Raw genomic sequence first — 24,730 nt, 5'->3', positions numbered from 1 at the left:
CAAAGAAAGCTGACATCTTCAAACAGAAGTTTTTTGTATTCCATCTCTGAAGGTGAAGTCTAAGATAGAGATTTTTTTTCCTATTCAATTTCATCAAATGCAGCTTTTTATATGATTGAATGTTTGTATGCCATGATGTTTACTACAAAGAACATTGATTCACCTTAAATTATTGCTTCCCAAAGAACAAATGTATAGACAATTTGTTCATTTTTGTTAATTCAATTTTCACTTACTCTCTCAGGTGTTGCTTTAGGACATAGCACTAACCATAAACTATCACAAGGAGTCATTTGTACATACATGTTATGGGTGGCTTAGGCATCATAGTTGAAATATCTTGAGACCAGTACAGAGGGACAGATCCTCGAACCTGAACATAGGAAGAGTAACTCCCTGCAGAAAATGACATAACTGAAGCATCATAAAGTATCTGTTCAGTTTCCACTTCATTAGCAACATCTCCCTAAAACAAACAGAAATACCCATAAGATGCAGACATGACACTTCAGAGAGGCATGCGTTACAGAGAACCGGTCATACAATTAAACTGTAAGACTAAATCACAGTAGTAAGAACACCACTGAAGGTTAAATTTCCATTGTCTCTAAATGTATATTATCAGATTTCTGCCTTCCCCACTGCTGCCATTTGGGAAATAACATTAAGTGTAAAAACCAAAAACCTGCTGTTAAGACTTATTAAGAACAGCTTTATTATATCAATAAAAAAATTAATGATAGTTGTGATAGCACAATTTACAGCCAAAACCCTAACAACCCTCTAAAACATTTCAGTTCTCCAGTCAGTGAAGCTCAAGCTTTCACATCGTTGGGGGGCAGGGGAACCTCTAAAACTGTATTTAATTTACCTCACAGTTTGCTCCTCGTTTCAGAAAACGTGTTCCAGCAAATTTGCTTGATCTTCTCGCTATCAGAGTAACATATATAGGGCGACCATATATTAGCAGTTCTTAAAAGAGACGTTAAGGTTTACAAGTCACATGCAATTTTTTGTTCACTTACTTCATGCAAGCAAAAATAATTCAAAAAAAGGTGTATGAAACACCTGATTTACTAAAATCTCCTTAACAGAGAGGAGCATCACTTCCAAATTTCTTTTGCAGCTGTCAGAGAGCACTGCCCTTTTCAACAGTCATTCTGAAAAACTTTCAAAAGGGAATCTACATTACATCAACCACGTCTCACAACATACAGAATAGAAGTATTTCTATTTTATGGAGGGACAATGGAGGTGAAGTAGGTACAAGATTCACCTTGGGCCACAAATACTGCTTTTGTAAATACTGGGATTAAAGCCTGGGAGCTTCTATTTTCAGATCAGGTATATTAGTCACCCTCTAATTATTTGTCTGGAAAAGTAGATAAATCTGCAACTACTTAACTAACAAGAACTGAAAGCCACAGGCAAACCACTATGGGTGCAGTGATGGCTTTCTTTTAGCCTTTTTATTTTTCATTGAAACCAAAAACCATAGAATCAGATGTCTAGTGTGACTATCACTGCTTCCTTAGCAGAAGGGAGGCACAAGAAAGAGGGAAGACAACTTTTGCTTAACACCTAGAGCAAATACTGTTGTCGCTCGCAAAGCGGCTGCAGGCATAATACTGGTGGCAGGTCCACAGCTACCACTTTCATTAAGTAGGACCACAGATGAAATAGTAATGGCATTTCTTTGGAGTATGATATGCATTTGGGCTTTTTCTCCTCCTCCTACAATGTACATAGACCCATTTACCCGTTTTAAATAACGGGTAGTCAGGAAAAAAGATTTTCAGATGTTCTACTGTTTGCTTAACTCTCTTCACACAGCAGGCATGAAGTTCTATCATCAACAGAAACAGTAAATACAAGAATTTCTGCAAATCTCAGTTACTAAAAAAATATTTTAAAGGAGATTAGTAAAAGAACATTTCTATGTCAGCAATTCAGTTCTGGTTAGCTTTACTCCCCTTCCTCAAATATCAGGAAAAAATAAAGCTGAGCGTTAAAATCCTCTCAAGGTCGTCATTACTAAACCCCATGCTTACAAACAGTGCCTCACTTAGAATGGAGTCTACTTGTGTCAGGCCCAGTTATAAGAACATAAACATGATTGTGGTATCCATAGCAAAAATGTATTTCCTGTTCAGCCATAAAAAACATACCAAAAATGTATTTCCTGTTTAGCCCTAAAAGCCTAGAAAAGTCATGAAATTAAAAGTCAACCAATAATTCCAAAATTGAAAAGTATTTACATGACAAAGAAATAATTCAATGTATTTCACACTCTCAAAATTTTTTTAAAAAAAAATCAATAAACCAACATTCATTACAACACTAAAAGGATACTTGACTGCCCACAGAATCCGTGAATAATATACAACAGCCAGTCACGATGAACAGTATTTTTTACTGCCTCCAGAAGCTTGCCATTCCACACATACTTTTCGTAAGGCTTACTGCAAATCCCAAATACACCTAGGAAGTTGTTACAATGAAAAGGCGTTAGTAATTAAGAAACAAGCATACCTGCGTTTGACTGTTTTAAAATCCAGGTCATTGGATCTTTACTTTGATTTTCCCTTGACTGCAACTCAGTATATCATTTACTCACATCCTTGCAGTTTGCCAAACACAGATAACTTCAGGCACATGCTAAAGTTCAACGTTTACGAAGATTTGCAATTTTTCTATGGTTGCCAGTCACTGTAGTATTTGAGTGCCTTCATGGAGAAGTTTCTGATGCTTTCAGCACTGACAACAGATCTCTTCACGGTAACAGCAGAGGATTTGATAATAAGGGAAATAAGTTGTAAAGTCCAGTTAAGGCAAAAGTACTCTCATAGGAGGACTTTATAAGCTATTCAGTTCTGGGTCACCTCTGGAGTTACCTGTTAGGCTCTGGAAGATCAGGCATAGCCCTGGCCACCTTTACAAAAAGCATGTTAATCCCCTTCTTACATAATTTAGCTTGCTTTTCCTAATTTGCACTGACACCGAGAAATGCAACTGCTGTAGACCTGCAAATTAAAATTCAACTTCTGATATATCTGGAGACTGAGCCTTTTTGTTTCAAAATCAGAACCAAGATGACAACTGGCACTAAAAGGGTGTGAAGGGAACTGAATGAGCCTGAATCTTAAAGAGAAGGAATAGGACAAGAACTCTTTTAGCTACATTTTTGCATACTTTTTTCAAATGAAGTTTCTGGCAGGATAAATTGTATCATAGCAGTATATATGTCAATTATAGCAGCCAAATGCTCTGCTGGGGGAAAAAGATGAGTTCTCTAACAGACTGAAGGTGAAAAATGCAGCTGTTGCACAAACTGTTACTACCTAGTCACTCAACTTACCATAAGCCCACGGAAAACTGATGTAACCATTTTGGTGAAGGAGTGTATACATGCAGCAGAATCTGGCCACAAGCATTTGGTCAGCAATTTGTCCTCTTTCTCATTTCTAGCAGCATTACTTTGGCAAGAATTTGTTCTTGAATGACAGGCGGCTATTTCTCACACGTATTCTATTATATGAACAGATACATTACTAATATCTACTGGAAATGGAGTTGCGTGTGCTATCAGCGCGCTGCTGATGGGGTCAACGTTATGGCATCTTTATCTCCCAATGTGTTCACAAAGACATAAAAGAGATGACGCCATTGTATGGATTCCTGAGGGATCTTGCAGATAAAAGTGTTTGCACAGGAGAAATTATTGCTCCCTCCACTCTTTATGGTTATTTCTGCCATTGTAGTATTTGACAACCAACTCCTGATATATATACAACCATGTCACTACTATCTTTTCCTGGGGTGGGGGTGGAGAGGGTGGGGAAATAACTTTTCTTTAAAAGGAAATACATTATGTGATTATCTTTCAATTTTTCCATCGGATTTAGGACATACTATGTAAAGCATTACTTTTAGGCTTTTAAATGACAGTATGATAGATGTTTACAACTATTTAACATATTAAGTTCCAGTATCAAAGATGATTAATTACTTCACATTCATTACCATTCTTTGAGTTGCAGTCAGTGTAGGTCCAATCTAGGTGTTGTGATGAAAGGGTCTCAAAAATGAAAGGGTGGACAAACGGTGTCCAAGTTTATCTTGCATAAATTTGCATCGGGGGTTGTTTCAGGCATTTCTGTATTGTAACTATGTGCCTGTCAGACCTTCAGAGTCCCTTTTGGGGGCACAGAAAACAGGACCAATAAATTTCTTCTTCAGTGCCGTGGAAGATTCATTTTGGGTTAGAAAAGATGGAAGATGAGTCATGCAATTCAGACTATCTCAGAGAACCAAAGTTACTTTAGGACAAGTGGGATTTTTTAATCATATTTCTCTCTGTATTATATTTTCTGTGCAACAGAGGTTACACAGCAGGTGACTACAAATAAGGGTGGTAATACAGAGGGACTGTTGAGCCTCTTTATAACCAATACAAGCACAGATCCAGATTCTACATTGCATCTAAGCTGGCTTCCATATCAAGCTCATAGTGTTAAGCGAAACAGTAGCAGACTTCCTTTAGCCTATTGTTTTGCTTATCAGTAACGTACTTAAAGGCATGGTGTTCTATTATTACCTAAGAAGGTTAGTTATATCTCCACAGCTGTCTGAGACCACTTTTACAGCAATGTATTCATTATGAATCAAAGGTAGCACTGTTATTTCTGATATTTCATGATCAAACAAGGAAAAAAATGGTGCCACATATCCAATAACAAAAAGTTAAAAAAAAAGTTATTTTTTGACAAACAGATAATTAGTACAAGTCACAGGGCAATAAAACATAAAAAGCATCAGCTTCAACAGAATGAAATCCAATATTAAGGATTTCAGGGGAAACTTTTTTTTTTTTTAAGTGAGAAGCAAAAGGGATAGAAGAGAGTTTTCTTGTCTGGTTAGTCATCTTTACACTCTTACAAAAATGTTAGATCCAAAGTGAAGCTGTAGTTTTCAACTGAAATTAATTTTTCTTAGGCTTCCTGATAGTGCTTACTACATCAAGTTGATACTAACTTCATACAATTCCTCCATCTTCAATATTTTCCAACATGAAACAAAAAGAGATTTATTAATACATAATCAGTTAGTGATTCCCACTTTCTTTGTGATTCATTCCTGTTGGGAATCTTACAAGTGAGCTGAATAATCAACTGCTGAAAAATGTCAGCATGCTCAATTATCTCCCTGAGTTGCAATGTAAATTAACAAAACAATGATTAACCGCCTCTAGAAATTGCATTGTTCAAATTCAAATGTCTGTAATTGGCACTTTACGTAACCTTTTACTAACTCACTACTGTTATAAGACTGCTGATCGATACGGAAGACCCGAATATTTCTCAGAAGCAAACTTAAGTGAAACTTATTCTAAATGTGCTTATAACGAACAACATTAGTTTAATTAGACATATTTTCTTACCACTTCCACCTTGTGTTGAAAGTCCTTCATCTTCAAATATATCAAAACTCTCTTGTCGGGTCTGAGTTGTTTCAGTTTTTAATGTCTCAAGTGGCATTCTCAGGACAGTAAGATTATACTGAAGGGAGTGAGATAGATCATAGCTGTAACTGATAGACAGTTAATATTTATTAATAACTGTAGATAAACAGGACTTTTCTGAAAGCCCTTACGTTCCATCTGTACTTATATTTAACACAGCACTATTTTATCAATTAAAAAAAAAAAAAAAGACCTTGAAACAAGCTACACAGATTCTGATTCTGTACTGGCAAATGCAACAAATTATTTCCAAAAGAAGCTTTACAAACATTGAAACTACTTAAAGTACAGTAGCTGAAACTGTATTTATATACTTATTATAACTGAAAACTAAACATGCCTTTTGAACAAAGCATATCAACAAACTTAATTTACTATGTCCCAAGAACCAGTCCTGAAGATCAAAAATAGCTATTCTGCCAGAAATATCCATATACATAGACAACCTAATTTTTCTGAGATTTAACTCCTACTGTCTAACTACTACCCGAACTCAAAACAGCCAAAACTTTGATCCAGAAAAACTGTATCTGTCCTAGGATTTGATTGTATCATAGATGTATCCTAAGAGAGTGGCTGCTGTATAACCAAAAGGGGTTTTGTTTATCGGTTCCATAACAGTAACAAATTCTGCATCTCATGGCTGTTATATTGACAACAGTCTACACTAACTGCTAAATTTTGTAAGCCACTAGGATTCATTTCCCCAGGGAGATACCAAATTTACACAACACTTGAATCAGAAATATAAACAGATTTCCATTTTAGCCTAAGACAGCACCAATGATTACTGGTCCTCCAGTAAGTTCTAGTTATTCATTAATGACCTAAAAAAATTTATTTAAACATTGGACATTTAGATTTATCACTGATGATAACAAAGTCTAACCCATGTATTCACTACACCTCCATAATAACAACCTGACATGCTTGCTTATTAGAAAAAAACCTGAAGGTCTGTTACATGCTCAGTTTGCATATAACAGAACCTTTGAACAGTATCCCAGTAAAACATTTGTTCAGGCTATTCTGCCATTTTCCCCTTAGACCACATGCTTTCTTATACCTAACTTCTAATTCTGTTCAGGATTTAAATGAAAACCACGCAGAAAAAATATATTATGATTTCAGCCAAGAACAATTTAAATTAAGCTGATAAACATGTTTATTGAAGTCTTACAAGAACCTTCTTTACCCTCTACACACAACCACAGAAACAGCAAACATTCATCATCTCCAAGCAGAAAAAAAAAAAAGAAGATTGTGTGATGTTAGGGCTGGGAAACAAAGCTTGGAAAAGAAAAAGCAGGTTTTATACTGTGAAAAAGCCTTCCCATGCAAAACTACGAAACAGACATGAAACTGTGGTAGGTTTCATCTTCACAGATACAGCTGTGACAAAAAGCCTTTATTTTCCGAGAGGGGTTATGTTCTAGACTGTTAGATATACCTTTTGGTACTTTTAATAGTGGTTTTTTTGGTTTTGTTTTTTTTAAGTCTTAAAGTCATCTAACTACTACTGTCAGGTTTATCACCCCATTTCCCCTATTATTCTGCTGTCCCAAAAATCTCATGTGTAATAGTAGCTGGGACTAGACACAGAAACTTGTCTCAGGTACAGCATTTATGAAACAATGTGTAAGAGAATTGATAATGCCTAGAAAGCCCTATGGAAGATGTCCCCTACGCAGGGTATATCTTAGATCTATTTCTAGATCTTTGTTTCTTAATCAAGGCAAAGCTTTATTTCTATAAAAATGAGGTCAAGAAAGAAACACTGACAGGACAAGCAAACCCCCTAAAATACACTACTTTTCCAAAGAGACTGCATAATCTGTCACGGATGAACACTCAGTGGAAACAGTAATTTCAGTGTCTACCTTCTACTATGTCACTAATATTTCTACAGTTTTTCAACTTCACGGAGACTACACTCCTCATCAATTTGTTGAAGCAGAAAGCAGGTTCAGAACATGCAGATGAAAACAGACAAGCAGTATGGTCACATCTCATTTCCCCAGAATATCAACCTAAAGACTTTGGGTATCAATCCAAAAGCAGAATCTTATAGCAAGTATAAATATACATTTTTTAAAAGGAATTAGTAACTAATACTTACCTAAAATAGAAGTTGCTAGAAAGGTCCACATTTTGAAATATTCTCAGATACCTAGCAAAATAAGTCAAGTTAAAGGGAAGGTTATTACTTTAACCAGACAGACCCCATAAAGTCGTTCAGAAGATCTCAGAAACTAAACTACCTACAAATATTGACTGTTGCCATAAACTCTCTAGCTGTCTTACTGTAATTGCTTTGACAGGTAATTCCACTAGAATGTCGGTATCTGGATTAGATAAATCAAATAGCCTTTTTTAAATAAAGTGTCTACTCGTGTATGTACTCTGCTTCTTTATGCAGTTGTAGATATAGCTGCAGTGCTATTTTCCACACATGTGGCTCAAATTCTCTAGGACTTACACAAGCAAATTCCCAACAGTACTATACAAGAATTAAAGATTTTCAGTGTTATTCTCAAATAAATGAACAAGAAAAGAAATATCTACTTCAACCTGTCATACACTTACTTGCAAATTCTCAGAAGAAACCATAACACGGTCTATGAAAGATAAAACGGCTAACTCCATAAATATATAGGTTAGATAATACAAGTCTGCTGCATTCTAAGAGAGGAGACTGAGGTTTGCTATCAGCCATACCTCAAAGTGGAAACTTGTTTAATAGTTACCATTGGCTTGATTTCTTACCTGACATCAGTTTATCATAATCCATCACTTTTTGACTATTCACACTTGGTACAGACTGAAAAGCAGTTTATTGATATCATTTGTGTGGTATTTCATAGAAGTAAAGTTACTGCACCCTGATAAAAACACCACCAGGATGTACTTGTACGTTTCATACACGGTTCCTTGCTCAAAGACTCAAATTTCTTTCTTCAGAAAAAAGTCACAGAAAGATAAAAACAGAAGCTAAACTTACCAGTTGGTCAGTTTAGCACCCTTTATAACACCAACATACAGAAAATTCTGTCAGCACAGAATCATTCAATTAAATACTCCACTCAACACTTTTTGAAGGGCACAAAAGGTCTCTTCAGGTGACGTTAACATGCTGCTAAAGCTACTAACAAAAGAATAGTACCCCAAACAACATAAACCAATATTAGCATTACTTTGTCCTTGAAAGAACAATGTTTATATTGGATGCTTTCTGGTGCACATTTGCTATGATGTAGCTTTGACATGTAAATGACATGGAGATGTGGACAAAAGCTCTAAAAGACTGTAGCACCTGTATCTACCCTGCAGATTAGAGGCCACAGAACTTGTGGCCCATTCTCCATTCTTCCACACTAATTTATCAGCTAAGATAAAATGACTTGAATGACATGCTAACAGAAGCAAATCCATGACCGAAATTTCTAGTTGCAGTTCACCATTGCTTAGAAAATATTCAAAAAGTACACACTCTTTACCACCTTTATTTACCTGGCTTCATCAGGATGAGTGACTCTTACAGAGTCATTTGGAATGTAGATCATATTTGTATCTTCTATTTTATATATTGCGTGACCTCCAATATCTGCCATTTTTCTTCTTTTTGTTATTAACACAATGTAGTAGCCTTCTAAAAACCTGACAAAACCTGTTAAAAGAGCATTGAAATGCTATTAGTTAGATATTTGTGCTGACCTGATCAAACTTATTTAGAAAAACAGTAGCAGAATTTTTTCAAGACTTCGTAGAATTTTTGTTTGCTCTTAATGTTATATGTATAATGTGCATATATGTAGACATTAAAAAAATACACGCAGGCATAGACACAGAAACTTACAGTTCACCCCAGTAAGTGTTAATCAATGAAGTACAATTTTTACTGCTTTTCCCCTCCACTGTGCATATTTTTAATATTAGATAGCAGTGTTAAGACACTGAAAATTCAGAATAAGTTGCTGTCTATTTAAGATACTTGTATTTGCTTTTCATAAGACACTCATTGTTCAGAGTGAGTTCTACCTAACTACTTCAGACACCAAAAGGTTAATTTTTCAGGGCAAGGAGGAATCCCAATCTCCAATTCTCTTTTCAGGTTTATGTATTCTCTACTGGGGTGGTGCCCAGAACAGCAAAAGGAGTTGAGGGTACTACAACACCTTTGTGCTCTTTCTCCTTAACAGCAGAGAATGAAATTCCCTGCTTATAGCAGCATCTCCCCAAATTAGCCATTCAGAGCATCAGGGGTAAGCTCTTCTACTTTCTCGCTCAGATATCAACACTTGACCCTGCTGAAGTAGAGGGCTAAAGAGGCAGAACAGGCAGTGTCTAGCTTTATTGCCCATCAAAAGAAAGGCTTCTGAAGCCTCCACCCTCATTCCCTAATGCTACAGGGCATAGCCATGCTTCTTCACTGAGCTGCTTCTTTGGGTATCTCTATTGCATGTCATTAGGAAAAAGCATAACAAACCAATACAATATTAATGTCTAAGTTCAAATTAAAAATAGAAAGATGTAACCACCCCTGAACCCAAATTTGTTTCTAATACATTCTAGGCAGTGATACAACAGTACCAAGTTTTAATAACTAATAAATTACATGAATTAGCTCTTGAAGGTAGCTGCTTTGATAGTTTGCTACTAGTAAAGAGCCTGAAACTCAGTCACAGCTGCACTGTCAATAAATCCATTAACTGAGGGGAGAAAAAAATGCTCACAATTTACATTTTAATTTGTATTTATATTCAGTTCTTTTAGCTTTGCATTATAAATGAAAGAAGATGAGCAAAGCACACATCTTCCTCACTGCCACTGCTGGAGGCTGCAACGTGATTGAATAAACTGCAATTCTTTTCTTCTGCCTTATTAGCCCCCCTTGGAAAAATGCTCTCACCTGCACAGGGACAGGAGACCCTGCTGTCAGTAAGAAATGAAGTCTTCCATTTGAAGCAGCTAGACTATTGAATTTCTGTTGTTAAATAGCAGTCAAAGGTCTTCATGTATCCTCCAGGTACCAAAATCACTTAAGTGAATAGTCTCTATTCTTTGAATTTCACCAAACGTTACACCAAAGTCTATTAAGGAGCCCAGCCTTTCCCCTTGGCCTGGTTCTCTCCATTTAAAAGCAATTTCTACTTCTAAACACTATACAGTGAACCAGGACTTAGCCTACCAGCACCCCATTCTGAGTGCAGTGAATGCACTGTCTGTGGTTAACGAAATAACCAGAGAAAAAAGCAAAGATGTCCTTTCCAATTCTACAAAAAATAGTCCTGTCCTCCTGACCTGAGCCAGGAGGCAGAAATAAATGACCACCTGCACTCCCTCAAATTAACTGTTTATACACACAGGTATGATCAGATAGAATCAAGATGGAAGGTGTCTAAAGCATATACGTTAAAAGTGCAAGATAATCTGAAGATCACTGAGAGAGCACATTATTTCTAAAAAAAATAATCTAGAAATAGTACACCATATCTGATAACCAATACATTTGTTCAACTACAGAATATAAACTCTCCTGTTATGATGAGCACATATAAACGTACAACTGAGGTGCAAAATTTTCATTGAACACAGCCAGTTTCCAAAAAAAAAAAGCCAATGCTGCAAGACTGTTAGAAGCTTCTTTAGATTGACCCATATTATTAATATTCATAAGTTGATAAAGAACATAAACCTCATCTGAGGACTTTCTGAAAAACGGATCCATTGATAGGTTCTAAAATGCTTCATGAGCCAAAAGAATACAGAAGAAAGTTTGCTTAATCTGACACTTTAGACTAGAATACCAGTAATATTTTCTTATTTTTCAGTTGTTATACAGAATTCAGGAGCATCTTTTAAAGTAATTGCAGTCTCCACCTTCTCTGCAGCTTTGTATTTAGATGTTCAGGGGTATATTGATGCAAAAAAGTATGCCCGTGGGCTGCCAGAGCACACATTAACATTTACTTTGTAGACGTCACCCAGCAGTATATCGACCTCAGTATCTAACAAGAGGGAGGAAAGTAGTGACTTTCGGATGAAGTTAGACACTATTAAATCCTTGAAGCAATTCTCTAGGATTATGGACAGCTGATCAGCATTTAAAAATTTATGTTGACATACTGATCAGTTACACTTGTTCAACCATGAAAAGAAATAGTGAAATATGTCACTGCAAAAAGTTAACCAAAGTGAAAATTGAGTCATCTTTCTGAATAGTGTGATGACAAAATAAAACCTAATAAAGGACATAAACTTTTGTTTTCTTTTAAAAAAGCATTCTGTGAGCTCTGGAATCAGGAGGCCATGTTGCGTGTGATTTGTATCCTGTGATCAGTAGAGTTTTCAACCAAGCTTACAGAGTTTGGCCATTTCCTAGATCTCTCCCTTACTGATGAAGAAAACTAGTTATAGCACAACTCTCATCCCCATACTGACCATCTGTTTCACAAAATACATAGAAACCTATCATCGAGAATTAAACTTCTCAGTCCTCTTCAGCTTTGAAAAAAAAATAAAGCTGAGGGGAGACAGAAAGATATACAGTGTGACACAGTAAGCCTCATCTCCTTAAGAAATAAAGATTTTATAAAACCAAACAAAACACTTACCCACTACACCAAAAGCAGAGACAGCTCGAGATAACCCAGAAGAGCCCTTCTGCCCAATCTTTGTTCTGTTTCCCAGGTCTAAACGGCCAAGAAGTTCCCTCACCTCTTGTTGCGTATACACATGCTTTAAAAATAAAAAGTCACTTAAGTTACTGCCTTCGTAGTTAAACTTTATTTCATGTCAGAGAATATAAGAATTTACTTAATATACAATAAACCAAACATCCATTCTGCATCCTCTGTCTCCTGTTTCCATCCTACCAGAAAGTACAACAAGTTTTTTTATACACAAAACTCACCCTTCACTGCAATAGAAATATGCATGGTTACACGTGGATTCAAACATGTTTAAGTCTTAAGTGTTAAGATTTTAAACCATAAACTTCTTGGAAAGGAATCAAGTCTTATTCTATTGTGTACATTAAGGTTCTTGTTGCTGCTGTTTATTTTGCCTCAGATGTGATATATCAGAAACACTAAAAATTTGGCTAGATGGTAGTTAATCATATTTTTCACTTAGAACAGCACAGCTGAACACAAGAAAGCCATCGGGAACATATACATAATAAACTGAAAAAATTGGGAAAACTTCATTAAACGGAACATGCTGTTTGGAGATCTTGTAGCCACTCCCATACTGTAACTAGTCATTATCATGCTAATACCGTATGCATCTGACATGACGAGAGGCTGAGAGAGTTGGGATTGGTCAGCCTGCAGAAGAGAAAGCTCAAAGGGGATCTTATCAATGTGTATAAATACGTGGTAGAAGGGTGAGAAGAGGCCTGAGGCAGACTATTCTCTGGTATCCACTCAAAGGACAAGAGACAATGGGCACAAATTGAAATACAGGAAATTCCATTTGAACATAAGAAAAAGTTTTTTTACTGTGAGGTTGGTTGAACACTAGAACAGGTTATCCAGAGGCACTGTGGAGTCTCCAGCCATATTCGAAACATGACTGGGCATGACCCCGAGCAGCCTGATCTAGTTGACATTGCTCTGAGCATGAGGGTAGGATTGGACAATCTCCAGAGATCCCCTCCAACCTCAATTGTTATATGACTCTATGATTCTGTAATGTATCTTTGTTGAAACAGATTAAATGTGTAATATTTACATTCAGCTCAATATAGACAGTATTATTCAGAATAACTGAAAAAAAAAAACCTAATAGAGAGGCACTCACTTTATCATCAATTATGACCAAATCCTTTGGTTCAGTGCGATCTATTTTCAAAACACGGTATTTGGTTTCTGCAGGATTACTTCCAACAAGAAAATACCGCTACATTAAAAAAAAAAAAAAAATTAGATTATACAAGATAAAGCAACCAAAGCCCATTGTAACATAAGACATCAACAATGCCATTTATATAGTTTCTAGACTAGATCCATTTCAACTAACATCAAATATGTAATATTCCATATGGGCTGTGAATAAACTGTTTTAGATATCAATACCTTAGGCAGGTGCTTTTGTATACAGTCAACCTTTACACCTTAAAATACCTCAATCTCTCCATTGTACAAGTAAGAAAAAAAATTTTTAAATTGAAGAAAGGTGAAAACCTGTTTAGAGAGGGAAAAAACCATAACTTACACCAGGCACTGCCCAACTATGCCTTGCCCCAGCTATTACCATAGTCCCATCTGCCTTGTAAAATTTAGGAGAAGCTTATACACATGAGCTTGTAACTTTTCATGATCTGAAACTACTGTTACCATATTGTAACCCATTGCTATTTCTGCGAACTAGTCTTTCCTAGTCTATACTAAACTCAGAAAAATTATAGGTACTTCAGTACTGCAAGTTTTCTTCATTTTTTACTTATATTTGCTATGATAGACTTCTCACCCATGTTCTTCCACAACACTCAAGTTTAATTGGACCAGCCATGCTTGATAAAAATACCACTTTCTTTAAAAGACTAGCTTTATTTCTCATTTAAAATATGGAAGAAAGATCACAGATAAACATATAATGTGTCCATTTCTCATTTAAGGGAATCAAACTGTAACAAATTTTTACATTTAGAGGAATTAACGGTAAGCACAGGTTGCAGGAATGACTTGCTATAAGCAGTTCTCATTTTACTAATTCGTTTAATTAGTGTTGCACTACCACACAGCAAGGTGTAACTCATTAATAATGCTCAGCCTCGTAGGAAAGCATGGCAAATTCATGTGGATCTATGCAGCCAGCTCTTAACTTTAAAAGTCACATGGATTTAACATGTGGGAGAGGAAATCAATAACAACATTCATACAAACATCAGAATTTCATAATTTATACTGATTAGATGTTCAGAAACATCTTTACTGTCAAAATATTTAAGGTAAAATAAGAACTTAAAGCCCTCTTCAGCTTCCTTGAAATCACAAAAGCATCTAGGTAGTCAGTAAGCTCTAAAAAAAAGAAAATAAAATACTTTAAGGGCTATAAAAGGAAACACCACCAACTTCTGGCTCCATCTTGTACACTGACATTACAGTGCTTACTGAGTGGCAAGTTTTGCTGTTAACTCCTAAATGACAGTAAAGAAAGCCCTTCAAAGTCATATGCCATCTCAGCACTCCCCCACTGAAGCCTCTGAGGCAGCACTTTGGCAGGAGAAACTGTTCCCTACTGGTTTTTTAGCAGCGATGTGCTGCTGTGCAAAGCCCAGGCTCCCCAGCCTGCCCCCCTCAGAGTACCCTCCGTAGGAGATCCCACAGTGCCAAGATCTGCGCTTCCCACGAACGAAATTGTAATGACAGGGAGCAAGTCGGAGCCCCCACTGCGTGCCACTGAATGGCACAAAGGTGGAGGATGGAGCTCTACTACTGGTATCACTCACCAGCAAGAAACATCAAACTACCAAGACAGACACTTGCTTAGACCATGCCATCACACCAGCTTTTTCTTCATGTGGTAGAAAGTGAATGGGCAGAGGGAAATAGCATATACATTTGTAATACACAGATGATAAGTAAGTTTGCATTTTAAGCGTGCTGCTTCTCTATTTGTAGAAAATTGTTAATTTATTAAACAGTTTTAAGTAGTCCATAATACTGCGATACAGCTCAGTGATCTCCCCCCATGTCCAGCTCATTAAATTCACTTTATTTCTTCCCAAAGCAACACCTATGGTTACCGACAGATCATCCTGAATAAAACAGAACAGTACAACTTCAACAGCAGTTTGGACCAAAGACCACATCTAAAATTGGAAGATGGCCCATGACACACAGGAAAAGAGAGACATGGATATGAAGTTGAAAATGGTGTTACTAAGGAAGTTCAGCTGGATACTTCTCCATTTCCATTTTAATAGACTGATAAAACATAAGGAAGTGCTATGAGGAATGCGTCACTCACATCAGCTTGGCAGCTGCTGTAGTGAGCTATGCACAGCTATAGTGCCAGCTTTAAGTGCTGCTGCTGCTGCTTAGAACAGCAGCAGAGTTAGATTAGGCTAGTAATTGTATCTGCAGACTACTGTAGCAACCACCATAATGAGTGGTACTTAGCAAGCTCTCTTTGAAGTCCTTTAAGGACTAATTTAGGGGGTTTGGTTTAAGTTAGAATGCTAGGCTGTGTAATGTATTGAGGAAGGTCAGTTGACAACAGCATCAAACCCCAGCGTCAATGGACTTAAAAGCTACCTTCTTCAAAAGCCAGGCAATGGGAAATCTCGATTTAGCAAATGGGAATCTTACCCACTGCATGTTAGGGGATATTCTTGTGGAAGGAATAAAGAGGGAAACACCTGCAAAAACTTCTGAATTTGAACTAGTCCTCAAAACTATGAACACAAAATTAGACTTCTACTTGGGAAGTTTTCAGGACTAGCTAACAATCAACAACCCCACAACTACTGGAAAAACAGCATGATATGCCAGCTCATATTCAACCTTCAAGGTCTGAAATGAAAGCAAGGATTACATGAAAACTAGCAATGCAAAAATGAAACTAAAAATGATATTTCAGCATTAGCTGCTTCTGCTACTTAATTTATGCATCTAATGAATAAATAAGTATGTTTTACTGGATAATATGGAGCACACATAAAACCATATCAGAGACATGTACTGCAATTAAATGTGCCATCACACAGATACTAGGAAAGAATAAAGAAAAATACCAAATCAACACAACACTGAGAATGTATCATCAAATAAATTAATTTCTGAGGCTGTAATATAGTTGTGAAATTAGTCAAAGCTAAAATGTGCTGCACTGTTTACAACTACTTTGATTAACAGAATTCATTACAGTAAAAGAAATGAGAACCCACAGGTAAGCTACAGAAACCATTCTGGGAGTTTCTATCCTTATTCTCTTATTCCATTTATTACTAAGTTGAAGTGAATAAATTGAATCATTTTCCAAACGTCTCAAACAATTCTACTCCACAGCACAGCCACAGCATTTAGATAAATGGACAACCTTGACCAATAAAGTACTTTCTCAACAGAACAGTACACAAGGAGAAACTGTGTGGGCTTCCTTACACTACTCTGCCAAAGTTTTTTAACCATCACCTGAGATGAAGCACACTGTTTTCAGGTTTAATCTGCCCTTGGCCTCACTGAAACTTGCTAAGAAGTGCACTTTACCAACCAGGACAGTGCATCATGCAGGTACTTGCCTATGAGATCTAGACTGGAGCTTAATTTATTACACAATAATCACTAAGCAACCCCAAGATAGGAACAATCATTAGTCACTTCCACTTGGGACTGAGTTTTGACCAAAGCAATCTAACTGAGAAGCTTTACACCCTCTTTTATCAATCTTTTGATTCAGCCAAACCAATAAAAATAGCTTCTTCTAAAAGTAGTCTAAACAAAATAAAAAACTTATTGCTGCAAATTGTTGTTTATAATGTCAGGGTAACAGTTCTGAAATCAAACATTCTGCCCACATTCTTTTTTTCTTTAAGAAGATTAGTTCTTAGAACCCCTGATCTAAAACTATGATTTGCTTCTTTGTATAGACTAATTATCATTAAAAATGTTTGCACTGTAAAGAACTTATTTCAGTCATCAGTTAAAAAGCAACACACAGCTTAATCAGAAGGAAAAAAAAATGTGAAAATACACTAAAAGTTACTTGAAAATATGGCAGTGCACTAATACAGCCAATTTTAAAACCTGCAAATAGCATAAAGAAAACTCTTAGGAACTTAAACAAAATGCTTGCAAAAGATACCCATTGAGCCCACGGATATGTCTAAAAGGACAAAACCCTAAGTAAATGCGGTGGGTTGACCGTGGCCAGCAGCCAGCCCCTCACCCAGCTGCTCCCTCACTCCCCCTCCTCAACAGGGCAGGTGGAGAAAATAAGATGGAAAAGGTGATGGGTCAAGGTAAGGACAGGGAGATTGCCTTACGCTTACCATCACCTGCAAAACAGATTTGACTTTGGGAAAATGAATGTAATTTATTGACAATTAAAATAGGTTCTGATAGCGAGAAACAAAGATAAACTAAAACACCTTCCCGCCCCACCTTCTTCCCTGGCACAGCTTTGCTCCCAACTCCTCTACCTTTCCCCTGCCCCGAGCAGCACAGGGGTGTGGGAAATAGAGGATTGCAGTCAGCTCGTAACAGTTCTTCTCTGCTGCTCCTTCCACCTCACACTTTTCCCTGCTCCAGCACAGGTCCTCTCTGCAAGCTGCAGCTCCTTCAGGAAATATCCCCCTGCTCCAGCGTGGTCCTCCCCAGGGGCTGCAGGGGGTCTCACATAGCGTTTTTTTACACTCTCTCAAATACATTATTACAGAGGTTCCAACACCTTGGCTCCAGGGCACATCCATGCCCTGCAGTGAGTCTGCTGGAGCCATCTGGAACTGGCCATGTCAGGCCTCTCCTCACAGAGGCCGCCCTGTGGACCCCAGCTCATGGACACCTGCACACAGTACAGGAAGATATTTACATGCTATTCACACTTTCTGTCAAACTAAATAAACACACTGGCTTGCCAGATAAGAAACCTTCATGTGAACACTGAGACTTTGGATCAGCACACTATTATGTCTCTAACTTATGCTTAACTGGGCAGTGCAATGATATCTGTCACCTGCCATCAGACCTCCACCCTACTTCACAACAGGCATAAAGTTATGCAAGAAAAAGCCTCTTCCTCATATTTTGGTGATGGTTTTAATTTGTACTGAACTTGACTGTAGATCAGAAATCTTCAAGGCATAAACAAGACATTAAATAGGGTTAAAAAAGGTATAGGTTCAGCCTTTTTTCTCTACTACACCAAAGAAGGGGGGAAGAGTAATCACACCTAGATTTAAGGTACAGCAAAAACTCTACTATGTTCTTTCTTTCTATAGATCTTACACCACTTCAGAGAGCAACTGCCTTTCACCTCTCATAGAAACTGCCAGAATGACATGAAGAAAGGAAGAAACGAGGTACCTGAAAATCACAAGAATTCAGTTCACATGCTGTCTGCTTCCAATAATCTGTTGAAATTCTTCAAAAGAAGCTCTTTCAATTTAAGAAATTTTAAGAACGCATCCTGCCAAGCACCTCTCTCAGGGCACAGAGGAATGGCTGTCCACTCTGCATCCTACAGCCACAGCGACCCTTTTGTCGCAGGGCAACCAAAGCTTTTTTTGTCTCAAACAGGATTTTGCTTTTGTGGCTCCACTGAGGGGTTCCTCAAGACTTTCCCTTCTAATTTTCAGCTAAATCTATTAATCATCAACATACACTTTCCATTAGCCAAATAATTCTCCCCTCTTTAGCATCTATTCTGCTGGAATGCTTTCAGAAAGTAACTGGATCCCTTTTCAACACTCACTTCAAAAGACTAAAGAAATCTTGCTGTCCCTTTGCTCTTCCCAAGACATCTCCAGCATCATGTTATGTCACTGGACCCCCACTGGACCTGTTCCTGGTTGAATTCTTATTTCTTACATTAATATGGACAAAAAGTGTACACAATACACCATACAAGGTCTCATTATAGAGGTACATTAGTATTTCTCACACAAAAGACCATATCTGCCTTTTTCAGACTTGTACCTTATCAGTGGCTCAACCTCCCACCCCTTCTTCAGATAAAACACCCAGATCATCCTCCTCTACTGCCTCTGAATTGATAAACCCTCAACAAACTTTTATTGGTGTGTAATCTATCCTAAGGTGCATGAAGTTTCATAGTATACCATTCTATTTCAAATTATTTCTTTTATCTACTCCTGAGGGTTGTCGTCATTTCTTGTTATCTTGTGCTCTGATTATCCTAATTATTTGCAATATTTCAAAACTTGCAGCTGACTCATAATTCGGGCTAATAACATTAGTGAAAATGCTGAAGCATATCGGTCCTAAAACCATTACTTGAATCAACCCTATGAGACAATACCTTACTTCTCTGCTAACCTCCCTTCTTCCATCAGCAAAGCCCGAGATTTTCCTTGTAGCATTGCACCTCCATAGAGGATTTGGTTTAAATACATAAGGCTGTCTAATTTTTACATGAAGATGGCATCTTTGTAAGTCCAGACTGCATTTTATGTCATTTACCTTAATTTTCAACTACTTGCTTATAGAAAATTATGTATAGGACTTCTGAATTGATTAAATATTCCATTTGTCACATTCCAGTCACAGCACCACCCTTGACTTGAACAACTTGAAAATATTTACAGCCTTTCTGCTGTTTAGTACACATATGTCTTCAAATTTCCAGGATGGAGATAATATTACCCTTCAGCTACAGCATGTTGAATATATTGGATTTTATTTCTACAACTACTCTGATTGTTCCCTGTTTCACAACCTCAGTCTTGTTACTCATTTTAGCTTCACCCCTCGTTCAGTACGTTTGTACTCACAAAATACATTCTTACCTTAAACAAGGAAAAATATTAATTTAGTTTTAGGGCCATAACAAACTTAATTTCAAAAATAAAAAATAGTGACAGAAAATACCTATTTTTTTTCATCCTTCCGTTGTTACATTTAAATTTGTCAATTTGTGATAATTTCTCCACAAACTCCTCATCACCATTCCATCTAGAAAAGTGGTTCACAACAAAACCAAGTATCTAAGAGTATTTCTCTCCTGTTGATCTAGTCACTACATGATGACATGCAGGACAATTCAGGACAAAAGAAATAAAACGTATGCCGCCAAAACAACTTAGACAGATATTTGAAGGCACACCTTTCACATGCAGTGTAGCGCTACCACTTTTAAACTTTATTTTTGTTCTGCCTGATTACCGTATATGCTTCAAAACTTGTGGTGTTCTCATCACTGCTACTCCACCAAGTATCTGCTGTACTCATAAAGGGTCTCAGATCCCACATACACCAGTTGATTAAGTTTCTCTATTTTATTGCCCATTTATCTGGCACTATATCAAGGCATTTAAGACCGAAACAGTGTTTTCCCAAGTTTTGTGAAACTCCTTCTCTTGTCCCAGCTCCATCCTCTGCTCCATCATGTCTCTGCCATTCCTGGAACACTATTACAGACGGAATAGGACAGTCAGCTAAGAGGGGCTGTCTCCTGCTAACGAAACCATTCCAGAGAGACCAAATTTCACAGCCACTTATAGCTAGAAAATTATGATAGCTAACGGTTGGCCAGTAGATTGTTTACTGCTTTCAACGTTTTTTAAATGCGTCAGCTAACCATGCGTCAGATAATCATAATCAGTGCACTTCATAATTCAGTAAAAATTCTGTAGCTTTTTCTGTGAAGTCATCTTCTACATTAAAATTTCTCCAATTTGACCACAGGCTAACTTCAGCATTAAACACGCAAACCTTGTTTTTTGTTAACACAAAACCGTTCAAATTATTTTTAGAAGAAATGAAATTTAAAAAAAACAAAAACAAAAAAACCCACATAGTTTTCCTTGGGGAAAAAGGCAGAAAAATCTACAGGTAATTATGCTAGTCACATTACTTAATAAGCTTGTGCAAGTCATTTGGATACTGTGGAGATGGAGACTGTAGAAGAACCTGATTAGAATAAAACAATATTAATTAAGTCTCATAATACCCTGAAAGATAGGCAAGTGATATGCCTTTACAGAGATGGCACAAATTGACTTGTTCAATGTCACACCACCTTAAGGGAATGATAATTTCCAATGAACTAAACTACCGCTTTCAGGTGGGCTTCATTTGGGGGATACACAAAAGTTCCATCTTCTCCTGAAGAAAAGAAGAAAATATCTTTTGTTTCTTATTAGTCATATTGCTGAAATATCTTTACTGCCCTCTGGTGTGCATTTCAGCAGTAAATATATGCATTAAATGCAAGATAATTGGCATTGATCTGAATACAACTGTTTTAGTTCATTTTTCTGACTACTTCTAAAAAAGCCTTCAACCTCCCCAGACAAACAGGAGATACAATTCACATTTCCGTCATCTTTATTGACCCAAAGCATCAGTTAAAAACGTAGGTCTCAGCAACTACCCTAAATATAATTGTTAATAGCAAATATAGAATTTTACTCTCTGTTCCTTCAATTGACACTGTGAATTCAGTTCTCCTCACCTCTAGGAGTCTTTCTTGTTTGACTCCAATAACGCTACCAGAGCCTTTCCTGTTTGACTTAAATAATGCTACTGTATTCTTAACTCAAAAAAACCCCCCCAAAAAAAACCTAAAAAACCCTGCCTAACCATATCCGCTTTCTCATCCATTTCACCTCTTCTTCCTTTAGCACAGAGGGGTTTTACAGGAACTCCACTATTTCTCCCACTGCTGACAACTTAAGTCATCCCTTCTTTGCCCACTCAAGGTCTCCACAAGGAGTCTTAGGATATAGTTTCATGTTAACCTATACCTGATCTAACTCCTTGTCCCACATGCTTACGTTGGAAGCATATGGCCTTAAGGAAATCCAAAGAGTAACCTGAACCAGGAGAAAGTTATTCTATTTTATGTCTGGGTGATGCTTCCGTCACATCAATGACTGTCACAGCTGGCGACTGCCTGATTGTGAGATTTTATGCAAAGGAGGCTGCATGAGGGGCACCTCGGGGAGAAGTAGTGGGAACTTTTGTCAGAAGCCCAACGTGACACTGAATCAGCTGTAACAGCAAATCTCCCTCTAAAACTCCCTGTGACCTGACCAAGTCTGAAATCCAGTTTTGGGCTCTGCAGTACAAGATAGACATTGAGCTACCAAGACCATCAAGAGGAGAGAACACATGACACATTGGAAGAGACTGAGAGAACTGGGTTTGTTCAGCCTTCAGAGAGCTCTGGCAGGACCTTACTGCTGTCTTAGAACTATCTAACGAGAATGTACAGATAAGACAGAACCAAACTCTTCTGAGGGGCAAACAGTAGATGGACTAGATGCAAAAGATACAAGTTGAAACATGCAAAATTCCAACTTAATCTAAGGAACTTCTTCCCCACAACCCTTTTTTTTTTTTTTTTAAACCACAAGGGTGGTCAAGCATTAGAGCACGTTGTCTGCAGAGGCTGTAGTATCTCCGTACTTGGAGATATTCAAAACTCAACTGAACACAACCCTGACATCTTGCTCTCATTGAAGATGCTTTGAGCAAGGGGCTGGACTAGATGGACTCCAGAAGTCCCTTCCAACCTACATGGATCTGTGATTTTATTAACTGCATCAACCTTTTTCAACTAATTACTCCAAATGATTCCTATAGCATTTTTCCTTTGGAAAAAAAGGCCTGGAATTTGAATTTCAATATTCAAAGTACTACAACTCATGGTAGAATAGCATACTTTTTTATTTTTCAGTAAGAACATATAACCATATTCTGGGAAAATATTCCATTTATATCCCCCACAAGAAGTGACTGAATAAACAGCTTTGAGACACCATTACTCAGCTGAGACATTTCAAGTGGCGTGTGCTGGTCAACAAACCACTGCCTCTCATGGCTGATCAAAGCCATCTCACCTCCTGGAGTGATCAGGACTGCTGGACCTGCCCCTTACTGAATGCTGAACACAGCAGAGCATGGGCAAACCCACTCTTTCAGGCAGATACTGCCAGCAACCACTAGCCAGATGTGAAAGAACGTGGCTCCTGAACTAACAGGATCAGCCTGTGAGGCCTAGAGATTTGTAGCCAGCTGACAGAAACCTAAAGCCTAATACTGTCTCTTTGAACAGCAGATTGTCTCTCAGCAACTGAGCCTTAAAGCTCAGACAAAATTAAGCCAAATATCCAGGCATGCCAGTCACAAAATGCTAAACCTCAGCTACCTGAAAAGTAGCATGAGTTGCAAGCCAAGAACAACTACATTCAGTAATCCAGGACCTGATTCAGGAATTATCCTTCCCCATTGCCCTTCTCCCATATAGCAATAATTTAGCTGAAATGAAAACATTTTCCAGCAATGCTGAGAAAGATGCATTAATGCAACCATCAAAATTCCTTTAGGCATAGGTGAAAACAAGTAACATTCTGGAGAGCAAGAGTAATCTCAATTTTTCCATTTCATAGAATCATTAAGGTTGGAAAAGACCTCTAGGATCAAGTGCAACCATCAACCCCACACCACAATGTCTCCTGAACCATGTCCCAAAGTGCCACGTCTACATGTTTTCTGAACACCTCCAGGGATGGTGACTCCACCACCTCTCTGGGCAGCCTGTTCCAATGCCTGACCACTCCTTCAGTGAATAAATTTTTCCTAATATCCAATCTAAACCTCCCCTGAAACTGATTCAAACCCTGATTTACTGGTACCAATAATTCTGCAGGCTTTATCCTGTCACTTTGGTATGGTTTCAAGAGGCTATGCTGACTTCAGTGAAAAACTACTTCCTGTTGTCACTACAGGTAACATCTGAATTAAGAATCATTACACTTAAAGCCACAGTACTTTATGCTATCCAAAACTACCTCAAGTGAAAAACCAACATTCTATGAAACAAGAGGAACTGCACAAAGATGTTTGATTGGGAGCTAAAGAATGATAAACACAGCAGCATTACCTCAGGTTATTTACACCAATGATTGGATCCTGAATCTCACATGGTGCTCATCACATGGCTAAAGCAGCAATTACCACTCAAACCTCCAATCCACTTTGCCCATGGCAAAAACTACTGTGAACAGCACATCCCTACAGCTTCTGCAACACAATATTAAGGAATGCTAAGAATCTTCAACAGCTTACTTCCAGAGGTCAGACTGAAACCTCTGGAAGCTGCTGCACAGTCCATTCAGCCGATGAGAACTGAAATCTCTCAGAAGCAGCAGTGAGGTGCAGGTGGTAACCACTTCAGCCATCCTGTTTAAACTCTTCATTCAAATCGTGACTCTTTAATTCTGGACAACGTCAGCTGTCTGGTTTTAATTCACCACGGCACTTGGCACTGCTGTCAGCCTGGCCGGGTGACAACAGCCACACAACAGAACAGGCAGGTAGCCGTGCAAATGCTTGCAGCAGCAGAGATGTGGGGCCTAAACCTAAGCTGGGCCTCCAGCTTACAGCAAGGTGGAGCTCAGCTTTGAGACTTGCGTACACCAACAGCACTTAGGACAGAAACCGGCCCTTTGGTGAAGTCACGAGGCAGAGCCAAGGTGAAGACAAGCATTTTAAAAACTTGGGTTTAGTTATTTGCATG

At 37.8% G+C, this 24,730-nt stretch overlaps 1 protein-coding gene across 1 annotated transcript in view; it reads right to left on the bottom strand.

The window, feature by feature from the left end:
* FIG4 (FIG4 phosphoinositide 5-phosphatase) overlaps positions 1-24,730 on the bottom strand; it is a 75,497-nt gene that overhangs the window by 50,428 nt on the left and 339 nt on the right. Inside the window, exons 2-9 of the mRNA XM_075087429.1 lie at positions 13,325-13,423; positions 12,136-12,259; positions 9,032-9,188; positions 7,641-7,691; positions 5,441-5,589; positions 2,353-2,481; positions 872-972; positions 304-466 (exon numbers count right to left, since the gene is read on the bottom strand). Coding sequence (XP_074943530.1) covers positions 304-466; positions 872-972; positions 2,353-2,481; positions 5,441-5,589; positions 7,641-7,691; positions 9,032-9,188; positions 12,136-12,259; positions 13,325-13,423 — 973 coding nt within the window. The remainder of the gene's footprint in view (positions 1-303; positions 467-871; positions 973-2,352; positions 2,482-5,440; positions 5,590-7,640; positions 7,692-9,031; positions 9,189-12,135; positions 12,260-13,324; positions 13,424-24,730) is intronic.

The sequence above is a fragment of the Phalacrocorax aristotelis genome, chromosome 3, assembly GCF_949628215.1.
Source record: "Phalacrocorax aristotelis chromosome 3, bGulAri2.1, whole genome shotgun sequence".
Lineage (NCBI taxonomy): Eukaryota > Metazoa > Chordata > Aves > Suliformes > Phalacrocoracidae > Phalacrocorax > Phalacrocorax aristotelis.
This window is presented reverse-complemented; position numbering and strand designations above follow the sequence as displayed.